Source organism: Onychostruthus taczanowskii, unplaced genomic scaffold (assembly GCF_017590055.1).
Source record: "Onychostruthus taczanowskii isolate IOZ18803 unplaced genomic scaffold, ASM1759005v1 scaffold1, whole genome shotgun sequence".
Lineage (NCBI taxonomy): Eukaryota > Metazoa > Chordata > Aves > Passeriformes > Passeridae > Onychostruthus > Onychostruthus taczanowskii.
In genome coordinates, this window is record NW_024496525.1 from 23,528,888 (window position 1) to 23,549,821 (window position 20,934).

Here is a 20,934-nt window from a genome sequence, read left to right on the forward strand (position 1 = left end):
ACACTCCAAACACAGCTGTTGCCATTACAAACTTTTGAGAGGTTTAGTATCACACAAGCATGTTGCAAGGAACAGGGAACAGGATCAGTGCAGACAGCTTCAGGACTGGCGTATACTCCATCCCATCTGACCCTAGCCAGGAGAAATGAAGCTGCCTTTTTCATACAGGTATCACAGAAATGTGTTTTCAGGAGTGATTTGAACACAAGAACTGCTAACAGTCTTGCACACTAACTTGAAATCATCTTACGTGATAGGAAATTCTGGACAAAAAGTGGAAAAACAAGTGCATTCAAAGTTTCTTATTTATGAAGATATGTCAGAACAGTCTTCATTAACAGAAACAGAGGGTCTGTTGATGTAGGCAGACAACTGAAGCCTTTGCCCCCAAAGGAACTCCAGTATCTAATTCAAATCCAGCTCCTGAAACTACATGTTAAATGCTCAGGTAAAACTGAGGACTGCAACTGCTGCTCTCTTCAGCCTGTATGAAAAAGTCCTAAGGAGTAAGCCCCTCTCGTAACTTAATGAACTGGATCTCTTGAGTGACAAAAAGAAAACAGGCAATAGAAAATATATCACCAAAGTTTCTAATGCAATATTAGCTAGTTGGTACAATTTCTTACTTACCCTGAACTGCCAAACCAGCCAGATGTATTGCTTGTTCCAGTGTGCAAGGAATGTTGCCCTCCAAGATATCTTTCTTTAATTGCAAGTAATACTGATACCTACAGGAGGGAAAAAAAAGAAAAAGCTAACATGAGCTTGTTAATCTTTAAGAGAGAGTCTAAGCCTGCATCTCCTATTCCTCCCTGTTTGAGTAGAGGGTAGTCTTCGTCATCAATTGGACCCACTACTTCAAGGCCTTTTAAAATTCCTGCCCCCCTTAACTTTCACGTATTATTCTAGAATCAGTGATCTTAAAGAACCTCCACAATTCCTATCTACTCCCAAACCTTCTTTTCTTTTTTTTTTTTTCCTCTTCCTTCCTTAAAATTGTTGTTACTGCCTCTTTACAACATTCAGTAAACTGCTGCTGGGTTGCTGCATTCTCTTCCAATAGATCTAACAATATACATTCCCTCAATCCTGTTAATGATATTCATTTCTGCATTACAACTTCTTAGTACATTTTGTTCTCACTTTCAAGTCACCTTTTTTTTTTCTTTTAATCTACGCTTTTCCTGCATCATCTCTCATACATGCAACCACTACTACCTGTACTGTTTGTCCACAATCTGAGCCACTACATGCCTGAATTTTTCTGCCCCTTTCAGCCATCCACAGAACTTTCTATCTGGAGCCCAAAACACCTCAAAATTGCCACTACAGCTACACCTACATATTTGTCTTGTATAAGTTTAGTTTTAAAAAGTTCTTCCTCATATCGTAGGTTAATTCTGGTGAAGTAAGGTTATTAATACTGAGAACATGGAAGAATGTGCTGTAATTCATTCAGTGATTAGAAAGGTCAGGTAAACTCCACATAAATTTTATTCATGTTAATTGACAGCTCTCTTCCATCACTGCTACAGCCCCGTTAAATACACTGATAATTTATAAATACTGTTTAGACTCTTGGGCATCCTACTACAAAATGAGTATATCATATGACAGTACATAACATCCCTGCACAACAAAAAACAACAGCTGGGACTAAACCCAGGCCTTCAAAAAATGGGAAAGAAAAAGCTCAAGGCATTTGGGGAATGAGTCTTCCCAGTCAAGAAGCAGAAGTAAGCTCTTCCCATAGATCTGCTATTAAAAGTAAACTTACAGATAAAGAATCTTAACACTACCTCGACAGAGCACATCTCTTTTTATCTACAGCATTACCACTTCCTTGTATGCATTGAACATAAAATTTGCTTGAACATGTTCAGTCTTATTTATATCAAACAGGCATGAAAAAACCCACAGATTTCTGAGACTCACACAGACTCCTACTATCAATGTACCATCCTCTAGGACACAAGGATAAGACTGGCACATAAATTCCTGCTCTCTACCAGGTAGCACACTGCCAAATTTTTGTTGAAGCTCCAGCATAAACACCACATTCTTTAAATAAATGCCAGAGAAGACTATTTAAGGTTTTTCAGGCAATTTAGCTTCCCTGTGCAACACCTCAATACTTACCTTACTCTAATGTATTCTAGTAAACCAACACAGAATCTGAACCAGAGATTTTTGAGCCACTAAAATTACCAAGAAATAGCACAAATCTTTAGAGTTTACAAAAAAAAAAAAAAAAAAATCCTTCAGAAATTACAAATAAACCCAAAAACTAAAGCTGCCAAGCATTGAGCAGTACCAAGAGGTCTGCACTTGGTGACCCTGAAAAGCTTTCACATCACAATTAACAGGAAAGGTGTCTGGCAGGGTATTTCAGGAACAGAGACGGTTTCATGTAACCACAGAATAAATTAAGATGAAAAGGACCTCTGAGTGATCATCTGCTTTAACTCCCCACTCAAAGCAGGGCCAGCTTAAAAGTTTTTAGCTTAAATGGGTTAGTTAATACAAGCACATATTTTTGAAATAACAGTAGATATTTGTAATCCAGCTATGGGTTTTGTACCCAATTGCCAATTAAAAATAATCATTAAATCAGAACTATACAGATTAAGCCATTAGAAGCCAATGTACAGGCCCATAGGAATAACTGACTAGTATATATGCTCAATTTTACTTTTCCTCCTGCAGTCAGCAAAAATTATGTGATGTTCCCCAGTTTCACAGTAGAAACATACACATAGTACCAGAACTGACATCCATATTTATGGCTCAGTGATACACAAAAAAAACCAACCAAACAAACAAACAAACAACCTGTAGCTTGCCAATGTACTGTACTAAAAGAACAGAAAGTACTGAAAGCAAAACAAAGAAAGCATAGCTTAATAAAATCTGCAAGTGCTTTCTGAAGGATAGATGTCCATGAAAGCAACATATGGATCTTCAAAACAGAAAACAAAAACAATCAAACAAATTTAAAAGTCAAGCAAATTCAAAACAAATTCAAAAGTCAATGAAGGAACTAAAACAATTAAAAGTCTGACCATGCAGGTATGCCTGTTACTTAAAACAGGTCTGAGCAGACTCCTAAGATCACAAAAAAGTTAGTTGCTTGCTTAATTTATCACATACTTAAATTATTCCAAAGATAAATTAGCATACAGTTTGAACATAAATTCTGCCTAAAATAGTTTTCATTTCTATAAAGGTAGGGGAGTGGAAAGCAGACAACTTTTGAATAAACTATACATTTCAGAATGCTGACAGCAAATTTATAAACACATACAAGTTTATACTACGAGGTTTACCTGGTAATCTCCTGCTGAAGCTGAGAAACAGTAGGCACATAGAACACTACTCCAAAATACACAGTTGGCTCCAAGGCATATTTGTCCAGCTGCTTTTTCAGTGGTTTGTCCAAATCTACCCATCTGCGCTGATTCTGCTTATTATAATACCAGAGACTGAAATATGTAATCTGCAAAATAGGCATTTCAATGATGAAAAAAAGTTAATATTGTGACATTAGATAAAATGTACTGTATGAAAGTCTTAGAAACAAATGTTTTAAAACACTGAGTTTTTATTGAAAACTTGAAGGAACTGCAGAGACATTTAGCATAAAAAGCAGACATTACATCCAGATAACCAACTCAGGCACATAAGGTCCCCCACCTAAAACTGTACCAGAACTACTCTTTATTTGGAAACAGTTCATAACTCATAACTCTGTTGTGGCAATTCACAGATACTAGCAGTAGGCATCCATGTGCAACAGGAAATCTAAGGGAAGTGGGGAAAGCAAATGGAAAATGACATGGGACAGCAGCAGGGCAAAGCAAGGCTCCTCTGGGGACCTGGTAGGCAGGCTCACAGGGGATGCTGAAGGACAAAAGAGCACAGGACAGCTGCCCAGCCAAAGCTGAGCTCATTAAAGCATGTGCATGGCTCACTGCACGAGCAGGAAAAGGAGCAGATACAGCAGAGCAGGAAGAGACCTTGCCTGAGTGGGCAACTCCTGAGCAAGCCAAAACACAACACAGAGCGTGCCCTGGAACAGACCACCCAGAGAGGCTGAGGGATGGCACCCCTGCTAGGTCACAATCCCACTGGACAGCATCTTGAGCAACACAATCTCATTTTTATTAGATACTCTCCCAGAAGGAGTCTAGATCAGAGTATTTTTGTGTTGCTCCACAGTATAGTTTTAAACCCATACTGCAGAGTCACCCACAAAAAATTTATATTTCTCTACTATGTTTAAACTGACTAAAATCTGCTCCCACAGTACTTACTTTGTTCAGTTCGGAACCAGGAAACCGATATGGAGTGGAAAATATTCATGCCATTATCATAGCAAAACTAGATATCATAATTAGAAGTGTTTTAACCAAAGGAGAGAGATAAGTGAATGTTAAGAATTACCAATTCTTAGGTAATTCTATAATGTAAGTCTTGTAGGCATTTACATGAAAATTCTCTAAGTCCTTGCTACATAAACTTTCATGTAGTTAGAAATTGTAGAAATGTCAACACCTTTAAACCAATATTTTTCCTTCCATATTTTCAGACATTTTTAAGTTACACAAAATAAAGCTTTTAAGGATGGAGTTTTATAAAGCAGAGGGAATATCTATCATGATTTCTCTAAATCAATAATTTCTGTGATCTAGTCATGGAAAAATTGCCTCCCTAGTAAAAAAAAAGTATTTACTGTTGCTTTCTCAAAAGCTCTAGCATTTTGACATTGTGGAGAACAGATTTGAAATTCATTGGGCAGCAACAGCTCTTAATAGAAAAAAGCCACTTCAGTACATTCCTGCAAAAACTCACCCATACACACATCTGAAAATTCTTGTACACACATCCTAGTTTCCAGTCTAAACAGGATGAAGAGTCCACTCATGGGATTCCGGATTTTCCTTACAGCTCTGAGAGGCTGACTGCGTATGCAACAACCACAGCACAGGCACATCCACCCCATCCCAAACTTCATGGGACTGAATCAGTGCTCCCTATCAGCACAGACCATCAAGTAATTTGAGGCACAAAAGTCAAGTCAGTAGTACTAAATTAATAAAACTATCTATTTCATAAAACCATTTTGTCTGTGATATTAGCATAAATAGGAAATTAGAGCCAGCTCTAAGGCATAGTGTTTCTTTGGCATTGAATACTGGCAAAATGTACTTCTTTGCTCCTCTCTAAATTGGCATAAACACAGTTTCAAGTGATTGTTGGCGGGTTTGGTGTTTGGGAGTTTTTTACTCCAAGGTTTAAAGAAAATCCTGGAAGTTAAAATTAATGCTAGCTACCATGGAATTGCAAAATTAGTATTAATAAGATAAAAAATCAGAAAAAATCTGCCTATTTAACCTTGAGATGCTTTCTATAAACTCTAAAACAACTCTGGCCCTCTGATAAAAATACAGCAATAGTACAGAAAATCAATTGAATTAGAACTCTTCATATAAGAAAAAAGCAGATTTCTTCTGTATAGAGGAAGATATCTAGAGCAACTTCAGGATGGGAAAGTTTAAAAATCACAATAGAAAACCAGACTATTCCCAAATCAGAAAGAGAGTTCTCGCTAAAGTAAATCCTACAAACCAAATTTTCCCCAGGTGGATGCTGTGTGCTCGTCACTTCTAAAGCCTGAAAGCCAAGAGTCAAATTTAGGAAGCCATAAATACTTTGAGTTTCAAGAGGAAAAAAGAAATATGGCTTTGAATATAAATAATATAAACAACACGTGTCATTTCTCAGTCCAGGCACACAAAGTTAGCTGATACCTTAAACGACATTTTATTTCTATTCTTCAATCCCCCAATCAATGGGTGACCACCACCACCACCCTACAAGGATATTGTGAAGACAGTATCTTAAATTCCATAAGATGCCAGGAGGAAAAAACCCAACAGTAGTACTACAGAAACACCATTACAAAAGGAACATCATGTTCACTGCAATATCACATGCTAAAAAGGATAAAATGTACTGAATGACTGACTCCTCCTTAATCCTTCCTGCAGACTGAGTAAGGAAAGGAATGTGTGTAAAAAGGTGTGTTTCTCTTTCATCACAAGACTGTTAACAGCATGCACACAGTCACAGGAGCCAAAGTCAGACCATGATGCTGACATTCTGCTCTGACCAGCCCATTTCTCTGACAGGACAACCTCATCAGCCTCGGGCTGAGCACTAAAATGTGGAACCACAACATTCTGGGCAAGGGCAATGGCCATGGCAGAGACTGAAAGCAAAGAGTAAGAGCTACAAGCTGAAAGACTTCTATAGATATCACACAAACACAATTGTAAGCCAACTAAAAATACACCCCAAAAAAATGCAGTAATTGTTTGAATAAACTCACTTGCAGCCTTGCTGTACTTAAACCTCATAGAAGCACAGAGGTGTAACAAAGGTGAGGAGAGGAGACCACAAACATTGCCACTCTTTCAAAATCTCTGATGTAAAAATACTCCTGGTTCTACAACCTGAATGTAAACTGAATGTATAGACTATTTTTAAGGCATGATGATCACTTGAGTAGATCTGTTTCTTGGAAACATTGACCACTTTCTCTTGCCTACACACAGAAATGAGCAATTACTGGCATAACAGACTAAGAAAAATGTTTCCACATTTTAAAATACTCTCTGGAATCCAGCATATCTTTAAACAAGCCATGCAAATTACTACAGACCAAAGCTGGTCTTCTGACTTCTATGTAAACCTTTCACTTCACTTCAAGGGCAGAATTTGATCCTGTGAGTTTTCAGAGGAGCTTATGCACCCTGGAATATTCGCACTGATTAAAATAGAACCCACTTTTATTCATTGCTAAAACATTTTATTATTAGCAGCTCAGGACAACATCCAGTGCTAAAAAGAATGTCATGACATAATTCTTAAAATATGTTAAGCTGTTAAGATTAACACTACTTTGAGGTTCATTTATTTTAGTGACTTATTCACGACCCAACCCCTCTGAAGAAAATCAAATAGAAATAAAAAGAACATATAATTTCTGCACAGTTAATTTCTACCTACTTGCTTTTTGACACTAGAGACAGTAAATATTTTTGCCTAAAATTTCAAGAGCTATCAAGAACACAAAAGCAGCAAAAGCCCCACACAGTATTTACAGCTCACAAGCTGGAGGGAGCGACTTCATCATTGAAGTCACTGAGACTTTCTAAGCTGAGCAGAGGAGTTTCACCAGGTATGAGTGCCACAAAACTACATTACTGCAGGTGACTATATGAGATCTTCTGGCATGAAGTACAGTAAAATCAGAGAAGTGGGGCTGATCAGCCAGAGAAGAGACAAAGTAAAATCTTACTGTGGACTTCAACTGTCTAAGAGAAGGACACAGACAGAGAAGGTAAAGCCAGAGTCTTCTTGGAAGTAATCACAGCAACTATGAGAAGCACTGGGGACAAACTGCAATGTGGGAAATTCCAATTAGATCAGGAAAAAAATTTCACAAGACTAGCCAAACACGGGAACAGATAGCCCAAAGAGGTGTCAAATCTCTATCCTTGAAGGTACCTGGGTGGTAAACCCAGGCAAGCCCTGAGGCACCTGATCCTCCTGAGCAGGACCACACAACCCTTGGAGGTCTCCTGAGGCATAGCAGTGTTCAACCTTATATATTTAATAATATCTTTTCCACTTAATTTGCTTATCCTGTACTATAAATCTTACAAAATATGTAATAGATTACAAATAGGCTGGAAAGGAGAATTGTTTTCTAATGGTTAAATACAGTGCCTTCTAATTAATGCATTTGGCTACCTGCCTCAAGTGTACCTAAGGAATCCCCATCCTAAGATCTGAGGCAAAAAATCAGAAAAGAGAAAACAATAGCAGAAGAATGCAGTCAAAATATATTTTCAGGCTTTTCCTCTTTTACAATGGTACATACAAATAAAACAAAAACTGTAAGACTTCCCTGATCAGAATGCTGAAAACACCTTCTCCTACTGAAGGATAAGCACTGCAGTCAAAGTCGTAAAATCCCAGTTAGCCCAAGGGCTCCACCAATCTAGCTTTATTATATGCTTGGATACAGAACAGCTCCTGCTCTCAGGATAGCACAGTTGAAATAAACCACTTGCAGCAGATCTGGGTCAATAATCGTACTGGCAGATACCAAATGAAAGCTTTTCCCTACGCCCGGTGTTAAGAGCTACAGAAGGAGACAACAGGCCTTGAAAATTCTCCAGAAACTCCATTCTTATCACAACAGACAACCTCCTCCACAAAACTTCCCAATCTCTACCTGAGAAAGGGCTTGGAGCAGCCTGGACTAGCCTGTGTACAATATCCAAGACTTCCTGGAAGTGGTGGAGAAAAAAAACCTCTGTGACCCCCATCATATACCAGCCACCAAGTAGAAAGTTGCACTTCTCTATTTACTGCCATGATCAATTCTTCTTGCAGAAATAGGAGGATCACTGACAAAAATCCCTCCCTTTCCCCCCATACTGAAGTTATTTACAGTAAGGTACTTTTGCCTATACTTTTTTTGTTGTTCTAGCACTGCCAAGCTCTTCAACTGTAGCTGCAGGAGGGAATATTTAGCAGAGTAGCTATATGAACAAAGAGACAATTTACTCTTAAATCTTAGCCCTTTTATAATGGAAACATTTTTTTCCTAACACTCACACAATTATTTTCTCCTAACTACTCCAATATGGATTTCACAAATGCTATTTAAACAAAGTAATTCTCAACTACAGTTTAAAGCAAAACAGAAGGGATAAGAAATAAATAAGCAAATCAATATGTTGCAAGGTAATCTGATGTATTCTAATTTATTCAAATGAAACACTGTGCAAATCACAATATATTGTGTTTTAGACCCTTCAAATATCTTGAATAAACAATCTTCTAACAGGCAAGGAAGATTCCACTCATCAGGACATTTAACAAAGGTAAGCTGATTAATTTACAAGCTAAAGAGCCATACTTTCATATTGCACAGAAAACATGATATCCAAGATATATTTTAACCTCTGGCAGAGGTAGGTCAGTTATCAACATGACCCAGAAATACAGAAGTATACTTTTTTTGAAAAAAATCATGTTACTTTTTCCCACCACTGTTCAAGGCTCTGAGAAGGATGAACTCACATAACTGCTTTTGACTTCACCTTACACAGCACTGACATTAGAAGTATCATGTTCCCATTCATCAGAGGCTTAAGTTCTGATTGCTTTACTAAAAGGGAAAGATTCAAAGTCTAAAAATACTAAACAATAAGCTAATTCCTTTGCTTCAGAAGTTAAAAAAAAAAAAACCTCTTCTGTCAAAATTGGTATAAAACTGTATAATAATTCACTAACATGATGGTAAACAAAACGTAGTTAAGTGGTATATTCAAATTCTGACTTAACTTTATAAAAATGCAAAAGAAATCAGGGGCAGGGCTTCCTAATTGCTACTATTGTTTTCATGGAAAAACCTTCATTTTGTGCTGCTCAGTATAAGAATGAGTACAAACCCTTTACCAGAATATATATCTTTTTTTCTTCAGAGGAAGGAAGAACTACAGTAATTGAACTAAGGCAGTTACTGATTTTTGCCTAACTACTCTGCCCTTCAATTTATCTTGGTTCCTAAATTACAATTATCACACTCTTATAATTAACATTTATTTTACATGGGTTCAAATTTGCTTTTTAAAGAAGCAACATCTTTTAAACTAATCAGATTACACATGGAAGACTGGCATTCTTATAAACATTCCTCCCTGTCAATTTCTCCTTTCCTAATTATAAGGAAAATTTGGTTGAGAGAGGCAACCACAGAAGTTCAACTGCAAGCACTGCTTCTCCTCTTATTTCTACAAGCATCAGGTAAAATGTTGTCAGATTTTGATACAAGACTTAAACATAATTATGTTCATGATCCCTCTGTTGTGACGTGGCCCAACTCTTATTTGTCAGTCAATATGGTTACTGATACATACAGACATAAGAATATTTATGGTTGCACTTGGTCTGATTTTAAAAACACTCTTTTCACATGCAAAACACGTTTAATAAATCACCACGATGAATTAAAGGTATTTTTTTGGTGTTCTCTCCAAAAGAGAACTGATGTTTTAGAATTCAGAGCAAAGTTTTACAGAATAGTTCAAGCATTTCCGAAGCACTGTTTCAGAACTTTGAAGTTATTCAGGATCCAGATAACCTTGGTTCCTTTTCCTCTGCCTGTCCAAAACAAACACAGGAACTTCCATATGCACAACACATACACTCCACAGAAGCTCCCTGCCATTGGTTCTTATTCTTGTACCCTACCACATATCTGCAGTTAAGTCAGACTCTGCTTGTTCACAGTAGCAGAATTTGCCCCTTCTCTCTGGTTTAGAAGTGCTGTGTTGTTTAGAAAACAACAACAAAAAATCAACATTGTAATTACAGTGTTTTAAAAAATCTCTGTATTTTCAAGAATTTCATTTACATATTCATGCCTTAGATGCAAGATTAGCACTGCTATACATCCTTTTTAAGGCAGCTAACCAGCAGAGCTCTCAGCTGTTTTTCAAAACTTGTGATTCCAGAATGGTTTTCTGTAACACCTTTTCGCATAAATCATGTTTGGTTATAGTTCTCTCATGGGATAAAAGACAGACTGCGCTACAAAGGTAAGTAACTTATGTTCACTATTCCCTTTGGCTTCTTTCCCCAGTTCCTCAGTTTAAGAGAGCTGGATTACATACTCATTCCTGATGAGTCACATTCTAGGAATACCAGAAAATACTCAGTTTAATGAACTCATTTCACTTTTCTATAAAGTTTACCAGTCCGTAAAAAATAAAATTGTAAATCTTCCTAAATGCTAACTATGTGTCCATACTAGGATGCAACTTGGAAATTGAGAAGTACTAATTGGAAAATCAAAAGAAAAATAGTGTTTAGCCATGCAATGCATAATTTGAAGTTTACTCATTTACATAAAGACCTGTTAAAACAAATATCTTAAAAGATGGCACACCATTAAAAATAGTTCAGTTCAACTATCCAACTTCAGTAATTCCAAATTACACCAGAGAGAAAGAGGTATTTACAAATGATACCACTGAATGTGTAAAAAATGGTAGAGATTCCCCTAATGCCTCCTGCAGTAAACTGTTTTGAAGATGCTTGGGAACTGCTTGTCCTAGCTGTGTAGGCCATATACAGTAATCTGAAACTGATACCTTGGATGTGAGAATGGTCCACACTCTCAGTATTTAAATAAACAGTCATAGTTTCATGCTGAACACTTAGAATTTAACTTCATGCTTTAAGGCTGCTCAGTGAACTAAAAATAGGCAACTTTTTGCAGAAATACTGTATTTTACTGTATCAAAGACTAAAGTTGTTTTTGCAGATTTAAAGAAAGTGCTGAACACATTTTTCTTTCTGAAAACTTTCTACTAAGAAAGCTGTCGGGAGTGATCCAGTATCTGCTTGGCAAATCTGACTATTTAAAGGCAGAACAACTTTTTCTGAATGTAAGCTCTGGAAAGTAATTTATATCCCTATTTTCCATTCCCTTTTATTGCAACACATTTTCCTGCCAAAATAATCCATGCAAGAATGCATGACTGAAGGAATCTGCTCAGAGTTCAATGGTGTACTGTCAACTCCCTTATTCTGATATATGACCCTTAATTGAGGGAATTGCAGATCTTGCTCTATTTTTTTTTTGTGTGTTTTTTGTTTTGTTTTGTTTTTAAAAAGATATTTAGGAGTGCTTGCAAAGAACGAGATTATGAAGAATAGCTGAAAAAACTGCATCTCCAGCACTCTGTGACTGGCTCAATAGAAGCTACCAGTCATCATTCAGGAAGACAAAGCCTTGGCGTTTTGCAAACAGTAAAAATTCTATACTTTCTGTGACTAAGAAGCTACATCTGAAAGCAGACAGATAAAATTGACAAACTCCATTCACACAACAATAACTGAATTCTAAATATATGATATCCCATGTGTTCTGAGTAAACACTAAGGCTACAAGCATAGCTAGATTCTCCTTTCGTTAGAAGGAGAAAGATTTAAAAAAGAAGGCATACCCTTGCACAGAATTGCATATTCCAAAATAACTGTACACTAAAAAAATACTTGGAGACTCTAAAAGAATGGATATTGCAATTGAAAACAAACACAATAAACAAACCCTTATAGATTAAAAGCTTCACATCTATTTCATTTTTTATTATTCTTTAAACAGAAAGAATAAAAAGCATTGGACAACAAATGACTATATATATATAACATTTCCCACTGAGGAATCCTACAGTAATACATGCTTTCTAAAGTAATAATTGTTTGCAGGATTGAGTTCTAAATATATTTGCTCAATATTTGAGCAAAGTTACCAACAGTTGCCATTGCTTGACAATTAAAAGATAATATTTCAAAAGATCATAGTTATAAATGCCAATATTTATTACTAATTATTTTCACGATTACCCATATTTTGGTTACCTATGTCCAGGGTTTTCATCCTGCACTTGAATTCCATAATCAAAAGGTCATTCTATGGCAGACCACAAAACAGAACAAAAGGGTATTTTTCAGAACAATGTTAGCAACCCTAAACTTGTATCACTAGTTTTCTCTCTCCTGCGCCTTAGAATTGCATATGCTTTCATAGTTCAATGACCCAAAAATCAACTAAACTAAATCTTTCAGACTCTAAGGGGAAATGTCAGTTCACCCAGGACTGAGAGCATTCAAATACTGCATTCAAACCACCTGTGCTCAACAATTTTATAAAATAATTACATTGGTTCATATGTTGGTCATCTATGTAGACTTCTATTAACATTTCAAAGCTTAGCATTTCAGAAGGAATTCACTCAACACAGGAGATGTAGAAATAATCACTAGATGTGTGGAAGAATCAATTTCAGTTCCAAAAGAATCCTGCAAAATACCAAGTAAAGATATTTTGGGGGGAAAGCAGGTTGAACAGATATTTACATATTCAACTGCCACAAACCAAGTCTCACCATAAGGCCAGCGCTCAATCTATATGACTATGTATGAGCTCCAAGACAGTGTCTGCAAATATATTTGTGGTATTTAAACAAGCAAGACAAACAATTGGTAACTGGTACACTTATCACATTTTGTGCTTTAGATTCTTTTTACAGCACTAATCCATCAGAAAAAAAAAATTACACACACACAAATAAAACGCTGTCTTATGACTCAAGTCTTGCTGTAGTTTTTAACCATGTTGCTTAGGTTGCTAATTAGAAATTATTTTCTTCCTTTGTGATTTTTTTTTAAGTACATCTTTCAATAACGTCATGTTTAAAAAACAGTTGCTTTGTTTTTGCTGCATTCTAAGTTTTTATTCACTGATACATTTCCTCCCCTTGGACATTCCCTAAACTCTGTAATAACTTCAGTAACTGTTTAGGAGCAATCCAAGTCCCCATAAAGACCAGAAGGTGAAGAAACAATGGGAAGACATGATAGCTGCTCCAGTAGCTGATCACCCTACATGGCAAGGAGTTACCACAGAGGTCATCTAGCACCAAAAACTAAAGTTACACCTTCACTTGACAACTCACTCACCTCCCGCAATTCAAGCCTCTGAGCCACCGCTTCCAGACTTTCCTGGCCCGTGCTTTCCACTGACAGTGTGAACTCCACAAATTCATTGTTGAGCAGCTGGATACGAGCCACCAAGCAACTCTTGCTGGATACTGTGTAACGTCGAGTTCGTTTCAATTTTAACCCAAAAGGTAGAGGCATCTTCTTTTTCCCCCAGAGATGGTTAGTGATAAAGAGCAACTACCACTGAGACCTTGAGAGGTGACGAGAAGGCACCTCCTCTCAAAAGGCAAGGAGCTGTAAAGTCTCCAGAGATCAACCAGCAGCAGCAGTATCCATTAAAGCCAAGCAAGTTTTCCACCAAGAGACAAGGAGAAGAAACATCCACTGGAGTCCTAGTAAGGAAAGAAAGAGAAGAAATACAAGAATCAGAAATACTTTGACTGAAAAGGGAATGGTAACATGGGAAAAATAACATGTATATTTTTTTCTAAATCTAAATAATCAGTCTACCTTTCCAAAACACAGGGCTGTTATGTATTCAAATAATGAAATAAGTACCAGAGTTTCTGGTTTTTCCACAAATCACTTTGGGTTTTGGCAAGTTGATCTCTTTTTTTTTAAACTCACAAGTGAATAATGAATCTTAATCATGTGTGACTGTAGTGTCTTAAAATAAGTATTTATAAACTGAATCGGTATTTAAATGAAATATGTTTATGAAATCTGAGTTGCCTAAGGTATTTGTAATACTGAACAAAGACGTTTTCTTTAAGAGCAAATCCAGCAACCAGGCTTGTTTTTCAGAGCGTTGTGCAGCCTCAGCCACTATCTGCTGTTGGACTAAACATAAAACCAAGCCCCATAAATGATAAAAGGGAAAAAAAGAAAGGCAAGGGAGGCCTTAAACTCACACCTTAGCCATTTCCTACCAGACAATTAAAGTGCAATTCCTTTCATCTTCCATGGATCACAGTAAGTTGCACCATTATTCCTTATGCTAAATTGCTGTATGATGCTTCAGGTTATGCTTTGCCTCACCAAGAGAGCATGTGAATTCTGAGAACCTTTTATTTTCTAATTTTTCCTTGAAAAACATACTCTTACCCAGACTACAGGTAGCCGCCCATCTCCCCACTTTTTGCAAACACCTTCACGCCTCCTCTCCTGTCAACTATTCCATGCTTTGCCTTCCTCCTTCTCCAAGTGTTTTCTTAGCGCACGCACCCCAGTCTGTGAAATTCATCACAGAGTCACGGAAAGCTCTGGGCTGGAAGGCTCCTTAGAGATCCCCCTGTTGCACGCCGCTGCCCTGGGTCAGGGAAGGCATTCCCTCGGCGAGGCTGCGGTGCCCTGGGCTGTGGCCTGGGCTGTGCCGGGCCGTGCCGTGCCGGGCTGGGCTGCGCGGCGGGAGCGAGCCCGGAGCCGCGCCCGGGCCCCGCCGCGCTGCTGCCTCCGGCCGCGGGCAGGAGCTCTGCCCCTGCACCTCTAGCGGCAGGGCCGCCCCGACCGAAGGGGAAAGAAAACAAACGCCTACTCTTCTTCTTGAAGCTCTTTTTCCAGGCTGGCATGTATTAGTAGAATATATGAAAAGGCACAATTTGATTTCTGAGGACTCTTAGGATGACCAGACAGGAGGAACGCGAGGATATGAGTTTCTTTGGAATGGAGGACCCGGAAGAAGTAGTATTCCTAGCACACCTGCTTTTAAACTCAAAGGTGTAGCTGTAAACACACAGACACCAATTTTTCCTCGGACATTGATATACCCACCTAGAAACTTATCCAACATAACCACAAACTCTCTAGGCTAAAAATCCCGTATTAGATTCCCTACTGGCCAGTCAGCAGCACCACAAACAAGAAAGGAAGGTGGAAAGACATTAAAAGGCCTGCAATGGGGAGAAAAAGGAGACAGCACAGCATTTTTTCTCAATGACATCTTTGCAAACCTACTCCAAAGAATGACCAGAAGCATATTTCATGACCTCGTTTGTGATAATCTTGAAGCTGTTATACCATTCTACACAATCACTATCCTCAACAGATACCACTTAAAATCTTAGCTTAATGAGAAAACAATCCTCACCCAAACACCAACAAATTTGGTTTTGGGTGTAGCTGTAGAATAAGTAACAACAGATAGCAACAGGTTTCCCTGAAAAATTTAGGGATACCGAGGGAATCCTCATGTTATTACTCCCTCTGTACTTTGATCCTCCAAATCCAGCCCTGCTTGAACAGCATGCAGGGAATGCTCTACAGACAGAAGCTTTTAGTCCCCTGTCCACTGCCAGCAGAATCTTGCCCTGGGTTTATTCCTGACAGAGTAACTTTTAGCTGGCTGACCTTAGCTCCTGTCCCCGAGGTCCATTTTCCAATACATTCTTTGCACAGTTAGGTGTCTTCTTTGGTGCTACAGCAATGAGAGAAAACAATTTACTCCTCTCTGAAAGCTATGGTCAGAAATGCAGAAGTGTTTTAATCTCAGGTTTTATGGAGTACCACTGAGTGTGAAGGACTTTCCATCTTTTATGTTCATATTGAGGCTTAGAAAAGTATTCTAAGAGCATGGGGAGAAAAAAAAAAAAAAGAGGAAAAAAAAAATCACTAACCAGAGGCTAACCTGACAGGTGAAATTTCCAAACCGTCTAATGCTGACATGAGGCAGCCTCAGACTTTCAGTTATTTCACTATGCAAACAGGTAGCAATGCAAACATAGGAAGGAAGTTTAGAGCAGAAGTTTCAGAATGTGCCAGCCAGGAACATTCTCCAGGTTATGATCTGTTGTTTATACTGAATGCTCCACTGAGCATTTACCCTAAATTATTTCATTTTTGTATGCCTGACATAATCTTCAAGATTTCTGAAACCCATTTATAACAAGAAAAACACAAGTAATTAACTTCCGGACCACATCACAAAAAAACAACTAAAAAAGGATTCCTAACATATAATAAATATTGTAGAATTAAGGCAAGTTTGCTGAATAACACCAAGGCATCATTCAGTATCTTCTACTGCTCACCATGTGTAGTTCTTGCAAACATAGCTGTGCTGGTTTTATTCAGCAGCTGTGCATTCTGCAGTCCTGGGTGCTCTCAAATTTGCCTGCTGCATTACTTTAAATCCAGACCTGCCTGCATTGTTTTAAGCTACTTTAGCAAAAAACTCATGGCTACCTACTGCCAGGAGTTACAAATCCAACTGATGACCTTTACAATAACAAGCTTTTATTTACCAAGCCTAGAATTTTCGTGCAACAGCTAACAATGTCTTTGTATCTAACTTTGTAACTTTATACTTCAACAGCAACCTGTAGCTTCAAAAATGCTATATTAGAATTTCAGCAACATGGCTATGACTAACGCGTGATTACTGAGCATTGTGGTATCTTTCTCCTTTACCTTCACCTCCTACTCCTCCCTCAATTATTAGCATTTGACTTTACAAATTTTTTTTAAATAGCTTGCATAAATTACAATAATCAAAATAAAACTGCAATATATCATGTTGAAAAAGGTTTCCTATTACTTCACATTCTTGAAATACGTGTATTTTTATTTCAGAGATATTTGGGCAGCCAAAAAAGTAATCAAAATACTCCACCCTCTCCTTGTTTTACCAGTTAATCTTTGACATATTTTACCAGTTAATCTCTCGGACTGAGAGAGCAGCAGTAAGTGCATATCTCAAACTCAGCCCACCTCCAGAAGCACAGTCCCACAATCATTTCAACCATTTACTTTTCAAAAACTAAGTGGCTGAAACTCTTCAGCCCTACAGTACACAGCAGAGAAGATCACCCGCTATGTGTTTACTGTGCCCGCTGTTTTCTCCTTACCTTGCACAGCGATCCAAAGACACCGGGTCTCCTTTCACATACGTGTAGCCGAAAAAAACCCCCAGCGCTCCAAGGCTTCCCCTGCCGGGGCCATCTCATCTGTATTCCTCGGGAACTGACTTACTGTGTTCCTCCCGTCCGAAGCAGCTGCTATCTCGGCTAACCCACCTTCTTCCCAGATCACTCATAGTGAAAACATTCCTCACTTCCTGTCTCAAAAAACTTGCTCTGGATATCATTCCACTGGGTGAAGAGCTGGGGGGTGGAAGAAAATACTACAACAAAATAAACCTGTGCCAGCCGGCTCTTCAGGCGGCCTCTTTCATGTGACGCTGCGCCGCATGAGCGCAAATTGCGTTCTCAGAAATATTTTCGAAGCGGCCGTCCCTGTGTGCCTCTGTGTGTGTGCATTTAATTTCTTTTCCTGGAGGCGTTCCCCTCGCTCTACCCATGCGGAAGGATACGCTGAAAGAATTAAAGCGAAGGCCCGTATGCTTGTAGCCCATTACCTCAGAGAGTTGGAATGCCTGGCAGGGAGAATGTCAGCAATGAACAGCTGCTTCTCTGGCTACGGGGGCACTACAGAAATAGGGGTTACAACAAATAGCAGGCAATCCTTGCTTTTTTTAATCATATGATCATTTATTTTAAGCCTTTCCAATTAAGACAAATGTCTGACCAAAATTCTGTTGGTCTTCTTTTCATGCAGCTTGGAAATATTTTCAAGGTTTAATCCCTGTGTGCTTTACCAAATGACCTATGCACATACATTTATGTCCTTGCGAAGTTTCAGCTGTTAGTGAGGTACACAGCAATAAAATTGCAGACTAAAGGCTGATCTTTCAGCCTGTCTGGACTTAAAAACTTCCAAAGGTGTCAGTAGAAATTATACCCTTAATAACAACTGTCTTAGCAAGCTTTAAATTAATATAAATTCAGGACTATTTATAGTGTTTAACTAATGCAAACCCCATAAGAGGGGTTGTGCTCCAGTCTCACAAGTATATGAAGACCTCCGTGTGTTTTTGTGCATATGAAATCAACAATTATTGCGTGCAATTTGTAATATTGGCTCTCTACATTGAGTGAACCGGGCAAAAATTTATACAAACTTGGAACCAGTCAGGGATGAGGAAAAAGGTAAGTATGTGAACGCTGACTAATAACTGTAAAACCTAGAAAGTGTTTTGGTAATGCGAAGTGCACAAACATGCTACTGTCTGAGCAGGTCTAACCTGCAGGTCAACTATGCAAATAGCAAGTTGCTCACGAGGACACTAATCTCAGCTGAAATATGTAGGTAATTTTGTACTAGAATGAATTCTTCTGAGTTATTCTTCCTAGACACAATCATCTTCCCTGAGATCAGAGCAGTATCTTTTTTTATTTTTCTCCTGCATACATCAGCCATAATTATGATGAGCAGTCCATAAGCAATATATAAAACATTAGTTGGGGGAATCTTATGTTGAGTAAAATAAACTAACTTTGAACTAGCTTAAATAGATACCTTTTTCTAAAGGTGTCTGCTAGAGGACAGATCTGCAGTTAGTTGCGGGGGGAGGGGGGGGCAACCCCTCCTATTTCTAAACAATTCATACTGGAAACAAAGTCTCAGTTCTCCTATCTGTCACATTTCCTAGTCTAACTATTCATCACACCCTTTTCCTGCCTGATTCCCTGCCTGGAAATTGCATTTATTAGACTTTCCTTGCTTTCCATAGTTAGTTCTTGGTGTATTTTCCTTCTTTTCATTTACATTAAAGAGAACACCTCATCTTAAAAGAGACAGCTATGACATTGTCAATATGTTCCTCTGCAGCTTACATCTCCTTTAGATGCTCATCACATGTGTATTCACAAAAAACTTTTTTCTTCTGCTTTTTCCTGGTTATAACCTCAGTTTGTGCCCAAACTTTGTGGTTTTCTGCACTTTCTCCATATTGCCCTAACTAATTTTTTTTTTTATCTCACCATCTCTGTGTTACCTGCTTTGTTCCAACTACCAACTATAATAAAAAGGACAGAGACAAAGGCATCCATGAACATGCGATAGACTCTGGTAAGGACACACCAATAAGATGTAGAGTGATTACCTGAGGGCACAGTACTGAGCTCCTGCTTCCCCCTTTAAGCCCTGGCCAACACTCACGACATTCATGGTTCTTGATCATCTTTATTCTGTTGTTGAAGTTTATGTGAGGAAATGAATAATATCCCAGAGCTGAATTTTGCACCCTTTGTTCTATAGGTACAAGGGAAAGTTTCTGCTCACTGGGTTGAATATGGCCTGCTCATAGTGGAACAGGGATAAAACTATGTTTTCTTCTCAGAAAAAAAGGAGACATCCTCCCTTCTGAGACAGATTTTTTTTTTTTTTTTTTTTTTTTTTTTTTTTTTTTTCTTCTGAGACAGATTTTTGTTTTGTTTTTTTTTTTTTTTTTTTTCATCTTGGTCCAAATATGTGATTACAGTTTGAATGTATCAGCCAATAGGTAGAAGATGATGCAAATATTCACCTTATTTCAATTCCACAGGAACTCTCCTGCATCTGGTCTTTGTATTGACTAAAGGTAAAACAAAAAGTTGGAAGCAAGCCAAACAGGGAGCAGAATCAGGCACCCTCCAGGCAGAAAAATGGTATGCAAGTATATACTCCTCAGCCGAGTGGAGAGTTACCCATTTGTGATAAAAACACAGGCAGGATAACCTGGAATCTGCTAGTTAAAAGGGGCTTTCCCACAGTGCTGAAAAAATGAAGAAGTCATGTGGAAAAATATCTTAATTTACACCATGCAAAACAGTAACTTCATTAACTGAAAAGTAAGAATACCTCTAATTCTAAATCTGAAAGCTGTTCTCTAAACAAATTCACTTTATTCATCATGTTTGTTTTGGCTCTGAAGCCTTCCTGGTTTTTCATCATTCTATTTCTTACTTGCGAGAAAGCAAGATATGGCTGGGTCTTTATGCATCATTATATATTTTTGATGGTAATAGAGAGGAGTGCTAGAAAAATGACCATACCATATGTCTATTACATGCTTGAAGCCTGCAATTTCATGTGTACAAGATTCATTTTTACTTACACAGCACTGTAAAGTATTGAACATGCTCTACTAAGTAACTAATTAAGGTACAGAATTTTCCTATTAAAAGAAAACAGGCAGTTTTCCTACATTACAGAATGTAGCACTGAACTTGAAGAAACGAGCTCCTGCTATTATTCAAAAAGGAAACTTTTCTCAAACACAGTAGCTTTTTTTAAAGTAAGTCTTTTATTTATGAAATAAATTTAATTCTTGTCTCTGTACTGCAATAATTATTTTTCTTTTTCCAATACTACAACACAGTACAACATAATTGAAATCTTAAGAAAGCAAAATGTGTCTCTAAAAGGTTAAAATGGAATGGTGTACTTAAACTGATTTGTTATTGGTTCTCTCTCATTGTAACACCATTATAAGTGGAGTCAGGCAAACAGCTCAGATCATTAGCAATA

General features: G+C 37.9%; 1 protein-coding gene across 2 annotated transcripts in view; it reads right to left on the bottom strand.

Annotated features, from left to right (window-relative positions):
• The window catches only part of PTPN21 (protein tyrosine phosphatase non-receptor type 21), a 44,801-nt gene extending 26,916 nt beyond the window's left edge, over nt 1-17,885 (bottom strand). For both annotated transcript variants that reach the window (XM_041403084.1, XM_041403074.1), the window contains exons 1-4: nt 17,433-17,885; nt 13,609-13,982; nt 3,327-3,496; nt 631-728 (exon numbers count right to left, since the gene is read on the bottom strand). In XM_041403084.1, coding sequence (XP_041259018.1) covers nt 631-728; nt 3,327-3,496; nt 13,609-13,788 — 448 coding nt within the window. In that variant the 5' untranslated portion in view covers nt 13,789-13,982; nt 17,433-17,885. The remainder of the gene's footprint in view (nt 1-630; nt 729-3,326; nt 3,497-13,608; nt 13,983-17,432) is intronic.
• Nucleotides 17,886-20,934: the final 3,049 nt, after the last annotated feature.